The 12,113-nt window shown below is 37.7% G+C and overlaps 1 protein-coding gene across 3 annotated transcripts; it reads right to left on the bottom strand.

Moving 5' to 3' along the window:
- Positions 1–1,745: 1,745 nt before the first annotated feature.
- spint1a (serine peptidase inhibitor, Kunitz type 1 a) lies at positions 1,746–11,386 on the bottom strand. 3 transcript variants are annotated; one of them, XM_044375887.1, is made up of 11 exons: positions 11,192–11,386; positions 10,589–10,996; positions 9,800–9,957; positions 9,408–9,549; positions 6,221–6,388; positions 5,092–5,133; positions 4,785–4,916; positions 4,597–4,647; positions 4,274–4,444; positions 2,953–3,012; positions 1,746–2,828 (listed from the first exon to the last, which is right to left on the bottom strand). In XM_044375887.1, the coding sequence occupies exons 2-11, from the start codon at positions 10,977–10,979 to the stop codon at positions 2,641–2,643; spliced, it is 1,503 nt and encodes a 500-aa protein (XP_044231822.1). In that variant the 5' UTR covers positions 10,980–10,996; positions 11,192–11,386; the 3' UTR covers positions 1,746–2,640. The 3 variants fall into 3 exon arrangements, with proteins under 3 accessions (XP_044231822.1, XP_044231824.1, XP_044231825.1); XM_044375889.1 differs by having other exon boundaries at positions 11,200–11,386; XM_044375890.1 differs by having other exon boundaries at positions 11,235–11,386.
- Between the last annotated feature and the right edge of the window lie 727 nt (positions 11,387–12,113).

Below are 12,113 nucleotides of genomic sequence, written 5' to 3'. Positions count from 1 at the left end.
TGCACATCTGGTTTAACACAAGTTGGAGGTTGTAGAGTTTAGTATGTGGCCACATTTCTACAGATCAGATTACTACACTCATTTCTAAAAGTTCAAATCTTTTACTGTGTATGATCTTATGAGGGCAACACCAGTCTTGTGTCAAAGGTGTCATATCTGCTTCAATGCATTTTTAACAGCAGAAAGAGGGTTACTGATTATCTGACAGACAGAGGAGGTCAATACATCCTGTAGGAATCAAGTCTAGTACATGCAGACATGCTATAAGTTTGTAAGTAATGCAGACAGGTTAGCCACTTAAGAACTGTTCGGCCACCTGAGACGATGAGTCTCAGAAAAACAAATCAAAATGATATTATACTGAACAATTTTCAAAGCAAATTAAATGTAAGCTAATATATTTGACAGATTATTGATATGGCTGTAGACTGTAATGAGAAAGAGATATTAATGTAGATATAAAATGTTCTACAATATGATTTACATTTAATATACATTAATTATTTTTGATGATCAAAAGCAAGTAAAAAGGTAGTAATATTGTGATTTGATATAGTGACATCTTTTACCAGTAGATTTTAGATTATACCCTTTTAATAGTTCAGTCATACAAATTGTTTACCTGTAGTGTGAGGGTTTAAAAAAATGTATATACTCAAAAGCTTACCCTGAAATTCCTTCAGTAAACCCTGAAGGTAAAACAACCTGTAATTATGTGGCCTATGAGGAGCTTGGATAATACATACTGTGTTAAAGTGCACTGGCTTCTAAGGGAGGCTGTTAGAAAGTAAAGAAACTCAGTGAGATAGTTGCTGCTTATCTTGTACATCTCTGGTGGGTATGTTACCACAGTGTTTGCATGTTGATGGTGAATGATGATGGTGGTTTGTCTTTCTCACGCAAAACGTGATCGCATTAGCTGTTCGAAAGTAACTGTTCAACAGAGGTTTAATGATCAGTTCATACATAAGTAGTATAGCAAGCTCCAAAAATATGTCTGTGTGTGATATTTTATGTTGAATTTGAACAGGAGTTTCACCCATAAAAAATATATATTGCATCATAACAGAAGTTACATCAGGACTTGCAAAACCAGAATCCCCAAAGTCACTGGAAGATATGAAATGTGGATGGGAATCAGACGGTCTGATATCTTTTTAATGACACCTATCTGGAAGACAAGTAACACATTTTGTTTTAATGTATGCAAACATAATGAATGGAGAAAAGTGCTTGCTTCTATTTAAACTATTTAAACTGTCCATCTATGATCAAGATATGACTTTAAACTTGTCTGATCCCACACAGGGAAACTGAAGTGTCAAAACAGCAGTAAAAGAACATACAGTATGCTTAGTATAGATGAGTAACGTTATGCTCATCTAAAACCCATCTACAACATGAAGCATTAAAAAACAAGCCACTTAATGTTGATACATATAAAAACCAATAACCAGAAGGTGTATTAAAGCTCAGAAATATTATAAATAAGTGATGAAATGAGAAAATTGTATTACATAATTTAATAGAAAAATGGCACATGAGCAGAAATTTAACTTGAAGGAACAGAATCCTGTGAAAGGTCAATTGTCTTATGTCTGCAGATAACAGTGAACCAGCAGCAACACCAAAGTTTGTCAAGAGTGTTAACCACAATGCAAGCAGTTTGATGTCGATAAAATCTGAACAAACAAACAAGCTGGCCTCTGTTGCAAGACAAAAAAAGAAACACATTTCCAAGAACATTTTGACTTAATGTTTTTATTAAGTATAAACATCATGATACTGCTAAAGTGACAGGATGCTATGTACAAAGATTTGTTACATTTAAATGTTATTCAAACAAGCTATTCAACAGCAAAGCTGTTAAGGTATGAATAAGGTATAAATGAGCAGTATTCAATGTATCTATTATGCTTGTTATAAACACACTTGGGAAATCATTGACAAAATAACATTCTCAGGTAAAATATTACTCTCTAAAAACACTAAGATTATATACAACATGGTGCATGTCTATGTAATCCAGTGGAGTATGTAACAATGGTGCACAAAACCAGAGAAGAAGATATCTGACAGGGTGAAGAAGTTGCCGTGGCAGGACTTCAGTAAGTTGAAGGGATTGTTATTATATATCCACAACATTTCCCAGAGTTCAGTTTTCAGAATCATTGAACTTTGAAGTCTGAACAAACCAGCACAGACCTAGTGTCAATTTACTTCTGAACTGACTTTATTTTAAAAAGAGCTCTTCTCTAGGACTATCAAATTGTTTAATGGAAACAAGTACAATAAAATAAAAAAATATTTATGAAGTGATCCAAAGGGAACAATGTGGATGAAGTCCAGTATTAATCTACCTCCACACTAACGAAATGAGTTCTCTCTTAACCTGAGTACAAACTGCATACACCGCTGCATTTAAAACAAGCTTAAAATCATAAAATCACATTTCAGTATTGAAGACCCTTAAAACTGTGTTATGGACAAAAATAAAATAAGATCCCCTCCCGCATTCAAACTGAGTGAACGGACACTTTCCTCTCTCATCAATCTGAGTTCATTCAGTTAATGACACAGCTCTGGCAAACAGTGGTGCTCACCACCTGGACAGGGATCAAAGGTGAGAGGGCTGCGGGGTCAAATGGGCTTGGTGGTGCTGTTGTAGACGAGATGCTCTCTGTCTTCCATTGAGGAGACTGGGACATTGTTGACGGGCACACGGTGGTGTTGTGAAGACTTCTTCCTTCCCTTCATGAAGCAGTACACCAGGATACCCAGAAGGATGGCGATAGCTACACCCAGGAGAGCAGCTATTACTATAGTGCCTGTTAAATAAATCAAAAGGAAATTCAAAAAGTTAACTTAGTGTTTGATCACTCCACAAAAGGGCTGTAAAACTGAAAAAGCAGATCACTAAATCAAATCTTGCAAAAATGAAGGGTTATATACTTAGGTCGTTTCCAGACGTCATGCGCTCAAACTCCGCCTGTCTTGCAAACACATCTTTTTCTGAAATAAGGAATAAAACATGATATTGTTTTAGAATTTTTATATGGTACATTTCATGCAAAACATGAAAAGTGTCTATTAAACATAAATTTACACTCTGCTATGAAGGGAAATTAAACCGGCAATAATTATTATTTTGTTTGAGGTTTGTAGCCACTTGGGGGCAGTAGAGAGAGGCTGACCTGATCACCTGTCAAATTGAAATGGCAAGCTTGTTAGCAAACAGCTGCCAATTTACACATCCAGCATACATGGAGCATCGTTAGCATTCATTTGGAGTCATGTTCCCCTGAAATTAAATATTCACTCTCCTTTAAGTTTTTGGTCTCCATTAACATCTGAGGGAAATATCTGCCTCTTGAGCAGTTAACTGCTTCACTACGTTCACCAGCTAGTCACTAACTATTTCTCTGAATAGATGGTTTATCAGGGGTTTTTTGTTGTGCTCAAAACAGCTGCCTGCAGTGAGAGTGAGCCAAAACAGCAAAGTTATGGGCCATTAAACCCCCCCAAAAAATATATATATATATATGTGTGTGTATATATATATATATATATATATATATATATATATATATATATATATATATATATATATATATATATATATATATATATATATATATATATATATATATATATATATATATATATATATATACACACACTCAATAGAGCTGAGTGGAGCTGCAGACTCAGGTGACAAATCTATGTGGGTTTGTCACTGCAAGTTATGGCTTTCCCATTATACATATTAATTTGATCCATTGTTATCATAAAAATATTGAATATATAGAGCGGTTTTCCTGTTTATAATTTGTTTTTTTTTGCGTGCGTGTCTGAACTGTCATCTGTTCCCCCCTGGGCCACCACAGGTGACATGTGATTTGAAAACAATCTCAGAAAATAGCCTGAGGAGGTAAAAAACGCTGGCACCTTTCTGACAGATGTAGAAGAGAATGTCAACCCAAACAAAACCACTGTATCCCCAAAGGTAAAATACCATTAAAAATCAGGAGTGGCAATTGGACTGACTGGAGAGTAAGAATGGGGAAAATGATACCATCTTCTCCACCCTCCTGTAGAGGCCTCTCACCAGTGTGTCTGGGTGATAGAAGTCTGGGATGTGTGGCATTCTGTTATTTTCTATGAGGTATATCTCAGTGGTAAAAACAGGATGGCAATTTATGAGGAGTCAATGCAAAAAGATGCAAATGTGTAAATCTGTAAAACGGTCACTTGAAGATCATTAACAACCCACCTGTTACACCTCGGCAGACTTTCATACAGGAGTCCTTGGTGTCAAATCTGTTCTCATTTCCCTGGCAGCCACCGTAGTTGAAGGGGAAACAGTCCTGTGCTACGGGGTTGTAGTACCACTTAGTGAGACTGTGCCTGCAGCTTCCCGTGTCAGGAGGCTCTGTGCAGCGTACTGTGAACAACAATAAATGAGATCGTAGTTTGTATTAACAGATCACAAGAAGATGCTACACTTATAATACACTGTAAGTAACAAATATCATCATGCCCAAAGGTTTGGAAAGCACAAATCTACAAAACACAAAAACTAAAATTTCAAATCACCTTTTTGTTCATCCACTGGAATCTGCAGCAGAATCCGAAACTTGTTGTTCACTGATAAGACATATAGGACATAATTCAAGTTAGCAAGTCTTTCGAGGAAACATTTTATCAGTATCATATCATTGCTGCATGTATAATTCCATAAGCCTCTATGAAAATGAAGCCTAGTTTGCATAGTCGCTGCTTACAGTCCTCGCATTTCTGCTCATCTGATCCATCGCTACATTGTGGGGTTGAATCGCACTCCAGGCCTGGATCCAGACAGCACCCATTCCCACAGGTGAATTCCTCTGTAGTACATGGACCATTACATTTTTCTCCTGCACACAAACACAGAGGAAAATGTCACTTGTACGGCACCGGAGCTGCTCCTTCAAAGAGTAGCTTCAAAAAAGATGTAATGATTAAAACAAATATCAACTGTTTAATGGAACAAATTGTGTCATAAGGTCAAATACACAATATTTCTACCACTAATTAACAGTATTTACATACCTGGTGTTGGAACTGGTAAACCTCTACCAGTACCCCTTTTTTCTGAAAGAAAAAAAAACAACAAAATATGATTAATATTCAATAATTTGTTAAAAATGATCAAGTTAACTTATTATTACCAGTCAAGCGACAGGGACATTCAGTGTGTCACTGGCCCAGCCAAGAAATAGTCCAGAACATAACCCTGCATAAAACCAAACTGTGCTGTTTTTACACTTCAGTTATTGTACAAATTAAACAAACAGTATATAATGGACAGAGCCAGGCTAGCTGTCCTAAGTTAAAGCTAACCCTCTCCTGGCTGTCTCTCAGCAAGAAAGTGAATAAGTGTGTTTCCCCAAAATGTCAAACTATTCCTTTAACTGATGAACATTTCTAATGTTGTAATTCCAGCTATTTCAGCAACTGTTGCACTGGACACTTTCAGGTGATCTCTGAATAAAAATGTTAAATGATTGCTGACAATATAAAAGCCAACATGAGCAGGATTTGAACATTTCTGACTTTGGAACACGCCCAAAAATACACTGTGGAAGACAAAGCGACACATACTGTTGCCTGCACCTATTCTCACGATGCCTATCTCCTTTTTCAACAAACAGAAACTTACACAAACAGTATTGTCTGAAAGGTGCTATATTTGGAAGTATGGCCTTTGTATTCCTGCTCTTCTTTCTGTAGTTTATTGAATTATTAATTGCTTTGGGTTATTTATCACCCTGGGCGGTTTGGATGGTTAACCACACCTGTCATCATAGAGCGTGTCAGCCTATTGGTGTGCATGATGTATAAATATGAGTGGGTTTTCCATTTTTACAAACATTCCGACCTGATGAAGATTGGAGTAGGATCGAAATGTTCAGATTAAATTTTGTGGCTTGGATTTAGTGCGCAGGTGTTACCTTTTTTCACTGAAAGGTGCTATAATCACAAAAAATGTATATCTAAAAATACCTGTGTTCAAATATCTAAATATCAAATATCTACAATCATTGTGGTGAAGTCATTACTTACATTCTGTGGTGAAATCATTGCTCACATTTTGTAACATATCCCCTTCAATAAAAAGGTCTCATTTTCAAAATATACATATATTCATGCTGCAAAAAACACCACAGAGCACAGATACCTCTGCCATGGCAGGCGTTGGTGCACTCATCCTTGGAGAGATAGTTGTTGAGATTTTCCCTGCAGCCCCCGAACATGAACTGCTCACACTCTTCTGAGGCTCCGTTGTAATGCCAGCGAGGGAAAGAACCGCGACACGGCCCAATCTTCATTGGAGCCATACAGTGGTCTGGTGGGACACAGAATTGAGGGTTATGTTTGACTCACAATTAATAATAGTTGCTTTGCTTTTTGATACTTCCTGGAAATCTGCAAACCCTATTTTTATATTTCTAGGTTGAAAATTTGAATGTACCAGTGCACAGCGACAGGACATTAAAATTCTATTTCTTTGTGTGTAAAGAGGGAAGAAGAAGCTATTTCTTGTTTTATACACACACACACAGACACACAGACACACACACACACACACACACACACACAGTTGTGTTTCTATCACTTCAGAGGACATCACATTGACTTAATTTCCTCATTTCCTGGAGACTTATCCTAACCTTAACCACCACATGCCTTACCGTAACCCTAAACTTACCTTAACTTTTAACCAAGTCTTCAACCTAAATTAATGATTTACATTAAGGGGATTTGCTTTTTGTCCCCATAATGGAGGCGAGTCCCCACAACATGACTGTGTAAACAACACCTGGACCACACACACACACACACACACACACACCACAGAGTTTCCACCATAGTGAGAATTCTTGAAAGTTTGAGAGTTAATGATTTAACCCTGCCCCCCACAGTGTCATGATTTGTTTAGTCGTGCAACAAAAACTCTTATCTAAGCTTCCTTAATGCAAAATCTACAGACGGGGGGGGGGGGGGGGGGGGGGAACCTGAATAAAAACATGGAGAAACAGATCATATGCAGGTGCTTCCATGCACCAGGGCTCACTGAATGGTTTGGTGATTATGAAAAGTCATCAGATATCAACCCAGTTGAACACACAATGCTCCCACCACCATCTCCATAAGACCAAATGATGTAATATAAACTTTCATCTTCAAATCTATTTAGTTTTGTCTGTCATTATCTCTGATGCTACTGTATGTGTCATTTTGTTATTCCTGGCAATGTTTGTTTTTCATTCTATCTGCTGTACTCAGGTCTATCCTTCAAAGGAGATCTTGATCTTAATGCAATAACCTGATTAAATAAAGGTTATACAGTATATATAAATGTGGGAATATGGTGTTCATCCCTCAAATAGAGTTCCACAGACTTGGCAAGGAGCACTGAAGCTCTTCTGGAGGCTTGTGGTGGCCTGACTCCATACTTAGCCATGTCATGTTGGTTTTTCCTATAATTTGTCACCATCTGTAGTCATATATATGCAAAGTTGTCTTATGTACTCAGCACACTTCTTTTGAAGTAATCACTCCAAATACATGAAAATACAGATGCACGGTGCATCAGATGACCTCATGAGAAACTTCACAATGCAACACTTGTTTCAAATCCATAAATAAGTTACCACTAACCATTAATAGTTCTGTCTCATATCTGATACCAGAGATGGTGCCATTATCTTTTGTTGTCTCTCCTATTTTTGGTGTCTGTCTCATGAGAAACAGACACTTAATGACGTAGTAAGTTACCATGTTTACTGAAGCACAACTAAGAAAAGGAAGTGGCCTGTTTCGGTAGACAGTGAGGTTAAGGAAAGCGCTGTAGTTCGTCTGTCTGCGGTTGATGATACACAATACAGATGTCACCATGGTGCAGGTGTAAAGTACAACATTTACAAATATCACATTACAAAAAAGTTCCCTGATTGCACAATTATCTAAGGGACTGAAAGCTACACTGCCATTACCAAGTTCTTATTATCTGATTGGCATTCATGACTGAGTTGGATTGTTATTCAATCCATTCATTACTGTGTTGCAAATCTGCAGCATTGACATGTAGAGGCACTGCCATACCCATGCATATTCCACTGAAGCACATTCCTAACACTATTCAGAACATGATGTTAATGGGTAACTCAACCAAAGAATGGTTAAAAGTCTTTCCCTGTCCTTCAGTCTACAACATATAAACACAGCCATAAGCAAAAGTGCTATTGTAGAACAGAACTTTAAGGCTTTCAATAAATACTGAAGAAGATCTCGATTGTGACTGGAGTCATCTTGTTTGTGTAACGTAAGCTGGAACCAGACTGACAGGTTTTGTTGAGTCGGGGGTGGAGAGAGTGGGTTGGTAGCAGTGGAGCAATAAAAGCCACACCAACTGCAATTCTCACACCAATTTTCTACAGAAACTTCAAACATAAAAGGTGGAGTGCCAAGAGACCCTCACTGTAGCTTTCTGTGTTGTGTTTCAAAGGAGGTGACCTGGATACTTGATATGACACCAGGGTTAACAAATCACTTTCCTATGAAAGAATTAAAAAAAACCCCAACTAGTTCCCTATTTCAGTTTTCGCCACAAACTGTCTTCCCTTGCAAAAGCTGAACCTGCTCTAATCTCCTTTTATCTGTCTATCTTGGTGCTGTGCCATCATTCAGTCAACAGGAATTAGGTGGACAAGCCATGACAGGTTTGATCACACAACTTAAATGGGAAGGCTCACTCCTGTGACAAATACAAAACAGTGGCGGAGCCACCATTGAGTTGAGCTACACAGAAATCTATCCTTTTAGGTTGACGTAAGACATGACGACATGAAGACATGAAGAAACACATCCTGGTTGGAAAACGATCCAAATTTCCAAATTGAGCTCTTCATGTGCAAAGCAAAAACAATAGATCAATAATGTGAATAAAAGGGAAGGAATTAGAGTCCATAAAATTTTTAAGGACAGACAGTTCTCACCCCAATCTTAACTATGTCCCAACATAAAACCCAAGACAGGTGATGGTGAATAAGCCAAAAGAAATGTCAACAAATACAGCAGACATATGAGTCATATTTGGCTGAAACTCAACTATGACTATTAAATCTACAGCACCTAACTGTCAATGTTTATTAAGTGATATCATAAAAGATTTAATTTGTGTGATATTATTGTTATGAAGTTTTGGCCTATAAGACGTAATGTTTGGTATGCATTCAAATACCAGCAGCAAAAAACAGACGTTCTGCGTACATTAATATGTTCAGATCATGTTGAGGTCTTAAGTCATGTGATTTTTGGTGAGATTCTCAATTTTCACTATAAGACACAGTTTAGATACTCACGCTCTGACTGTTCAGGGGTAAGGACCAGGACAGTGACCTTGGTTGAGTCTGACTGGCCGATGGTGTCTGTGACAGTCAGCTGGAACTTGTACATCCCAGATGTCAGATTGGACACGATAATCTGGTCTTTAAAAGTGGTTTTCTACAGGACAAAGAGAGACAAACATTTCTTATTATCAGCAAATATGACTCTCTGTATATATATCAATGCAAATAGGTTTTCAATTAAGTGACACAAATAAATAACTTTATCGTGGACATTTAAAAAGACACACAGACACAGGATCACAAATAATTCTAAACTCTGCCCTAATTTCTAAATTGCCTCAGACTGGATGCTGATTGAAATAATTGTAGCAAGAACAGCTTTGCAATACAATCTCTTTACTCACCTCAATGACAGCATGTGGATATGAGGTGAGCATTTGCCACTGGTAGGACACAATCCCCTTGTCATCTTTGCTCGCGATGCCATTCAGCGTCAGGCTGTCCTGAGGCTGGACCACCCGGTCCTGGCCTCCATTGGCCACCGGTGGATGGTCATTTTCATCTGAAATGACACCACAAGATCAGTTTATACATATCTACAGCACTTTTGAGCATATTCCAGACACAAATACAGATGCAACACCTGTAGAGGCCAAAACAATCTGAGATAGAAACAAAAACCTCTGACTACACCAAGGGCCATAATGGTTTTGGCGTGTGTGAACATGCTGAAGTGAAGGTTTCTGCCAAAAATCTGTTGCCTCACATACCCTGAATAGAAACTGTGAGAACAGACCACTAAAAAGACAGTGAAAGAAATGATTTAAGTTCACTCACAATGTTGAGGGAATACTGGATTCCCATTTTTAACAAGTAAATTACCCCAAAACATTTAATTAAGTGGTATGTGACATACATATACAGTCAAATCAAGGGTGAAACTAGACTGTAATTTCAATCTTCAGGAATGAAATAGGCCATGAATCGTATTAACTGGAATTTATCAGATAGAGTTCTACAGAAGCAGCATTGTGATACTACAGATAAGGGGTGCTTCATGAGTCTTTTTAAAAAGGGGCCAAAACTGTGATGTGTGTGTGTGAGTGAGAGATATACATATTAACTATTAGGATCTCCTGATATGCATATGAATTTTTTATTTTTTTTAAGTGTAATAAGGGGTCTGGTCTTACTTGATGGGACATCCACTTCCAGGTAACTGTCATAAACGGAGTCCAGGATGTAATTGACGTATCCCTTCTTCCTGACAAAGCGGCAGGCGTATTTCTTTTTGTACAGACAATCAAACAGAAAGCATGATTTGATGGAGCCCTCCTCCTCCCCTCTCTCCATGAAGGCGACATTGCACTTCGGATCTTTGCAGCAGGAGACCACGCAGTCCTTATATCGGTCCAACTTCGGGGACGAAAGGAACGTCGCTCCGTCTTTCACAGACTCGTCGGCATCGAGGACAAAATCCTCCTTGCCATTCTTAAACTGGTTTAAACATTCCTCACCAGTTTTCTGGCCAGCCCCGGAGTGTAGCGATACCACCAGGAACAGGAGCACTCCCAATGAATTCATTATAAGAATTTAAAGTCCTGTAAAGATTTCCACACAAATAATTTAAAAAAAACTGTCCACCTGTCCACCTGTTAAGGCAGTGACGTCTGTGGGAAAAAAAAAACTTGATAGTGAAAAAAAAGTCCTCAATGAGTGTTTAGGCCGCAAAAGGGCCAACAACACACTCTACCTCTGTTCGCAAATCACCTTTCAAGACACTGACGTAAAATTACCTTCTTACTTTCTCATAAGAAGCCAGAAAAAAGAAGTTCCAACCTTCCTCATAGGTTTCCGGGTTGATCTGATCTCCTACAACTCTGAAACTCTCACAAGAGAGTTAATCGTTTGATGTCGACAGAAACCTGTGCAATCGTTCAACCACATTGCCCAGGTGAGTCATCTGAGAGATACAGGAAGTGAAATTCCGTTCTTGCCATGCCACTCCCTTCTGGAGTCTCAAACAAACAAGCACACAGCTTTGTGTGTGTGTGTGTGTGTGAATGTGAGGCATCTTTAACACATGCAAACATATACAATATTGAGATGATAAAGATTTGACCCTTTGTTTTTCAGAGCGTTTGTCATCTTTTCACTGAGCCAGTGACCATTGTGCAACACATACTTATTAGTTTAGGAAAGCTGATATGAGGTTTATCATTATTATATGACCGTTTTTTTTTCCGTCTTACAATATTTTTCTTCTTCGTTAAAACATTATTTTGTTCAAAATAGGGACAATTTTAAGCTTTTTAGGGACTGGACTAAGGTTATTTACCAACTTCTACAGTGAGCAATTCTCCTGATTTTGTAATAATACCAATACAACTAATAAAAATGACATAAATCATTATTTCCCCCAAACAAGTCCTAAAGAAATTGTACAAATACAACTATATAAATACAAAAATCATACAGCTACTGGAGGTTAATGGAAATGGTTTCCTAACAGGATAGGATTACGAAAAAAAAGAAAAAAAGCTGTGTACAAATAAGCTTGCTAAATCCGGTTTAATACCACAGCAAAATAAAATTAATTTTGTTTTAAAGTATTTTTTTAATTTGATGCTTATAATATGGAACAAACTTAATGTCATTTCCCCATTTAAAAATGTCAAAAGTGCATTTATCTTTCTGAAACAGACATATTTCATCACA

Source organism: Thunnus albacares, chromosome 15, assembly GCF_914725855.1.
Source record: "Thunnus albacares chromosome 15, fThuAlb1.1, whole genome shotgun sequence".
Classification (NCBI taxonomy): Eukaryota; Metazoa; Chordata; class Actinopteri; order Scombriformes; family Scombridae; genus Thunnus; species Thunnus albacares.
Note: the sequence above shows the minus strand (reverse complement) of the source record. Positions and strands in the feature narration are given on the sequence as shown.

Coding starts and splice junctions, on each gene's coding strand:
- spint1a (XM_044375887.1), bottom strand. CDS start 10,979: ATGAATTCATTGGGAGTGCTCCTGTTCCTGGTGGTATCGCTACACTCC. Junction 4,445..4,596: donor TCCAGTGGATGAACAAAAAG/GTGATTTGAAAT, acceptor TGTTGTTCACAG/TACGCTGCACAGAGCCTCCT. Junction 3,013..4,273: donor AGTCTGCCGAGGTGTAACAG/GTGGGTTGTTAA, acceptor TCCTTATTTCAG/AAAAAGATGTGTTTGCAAGA.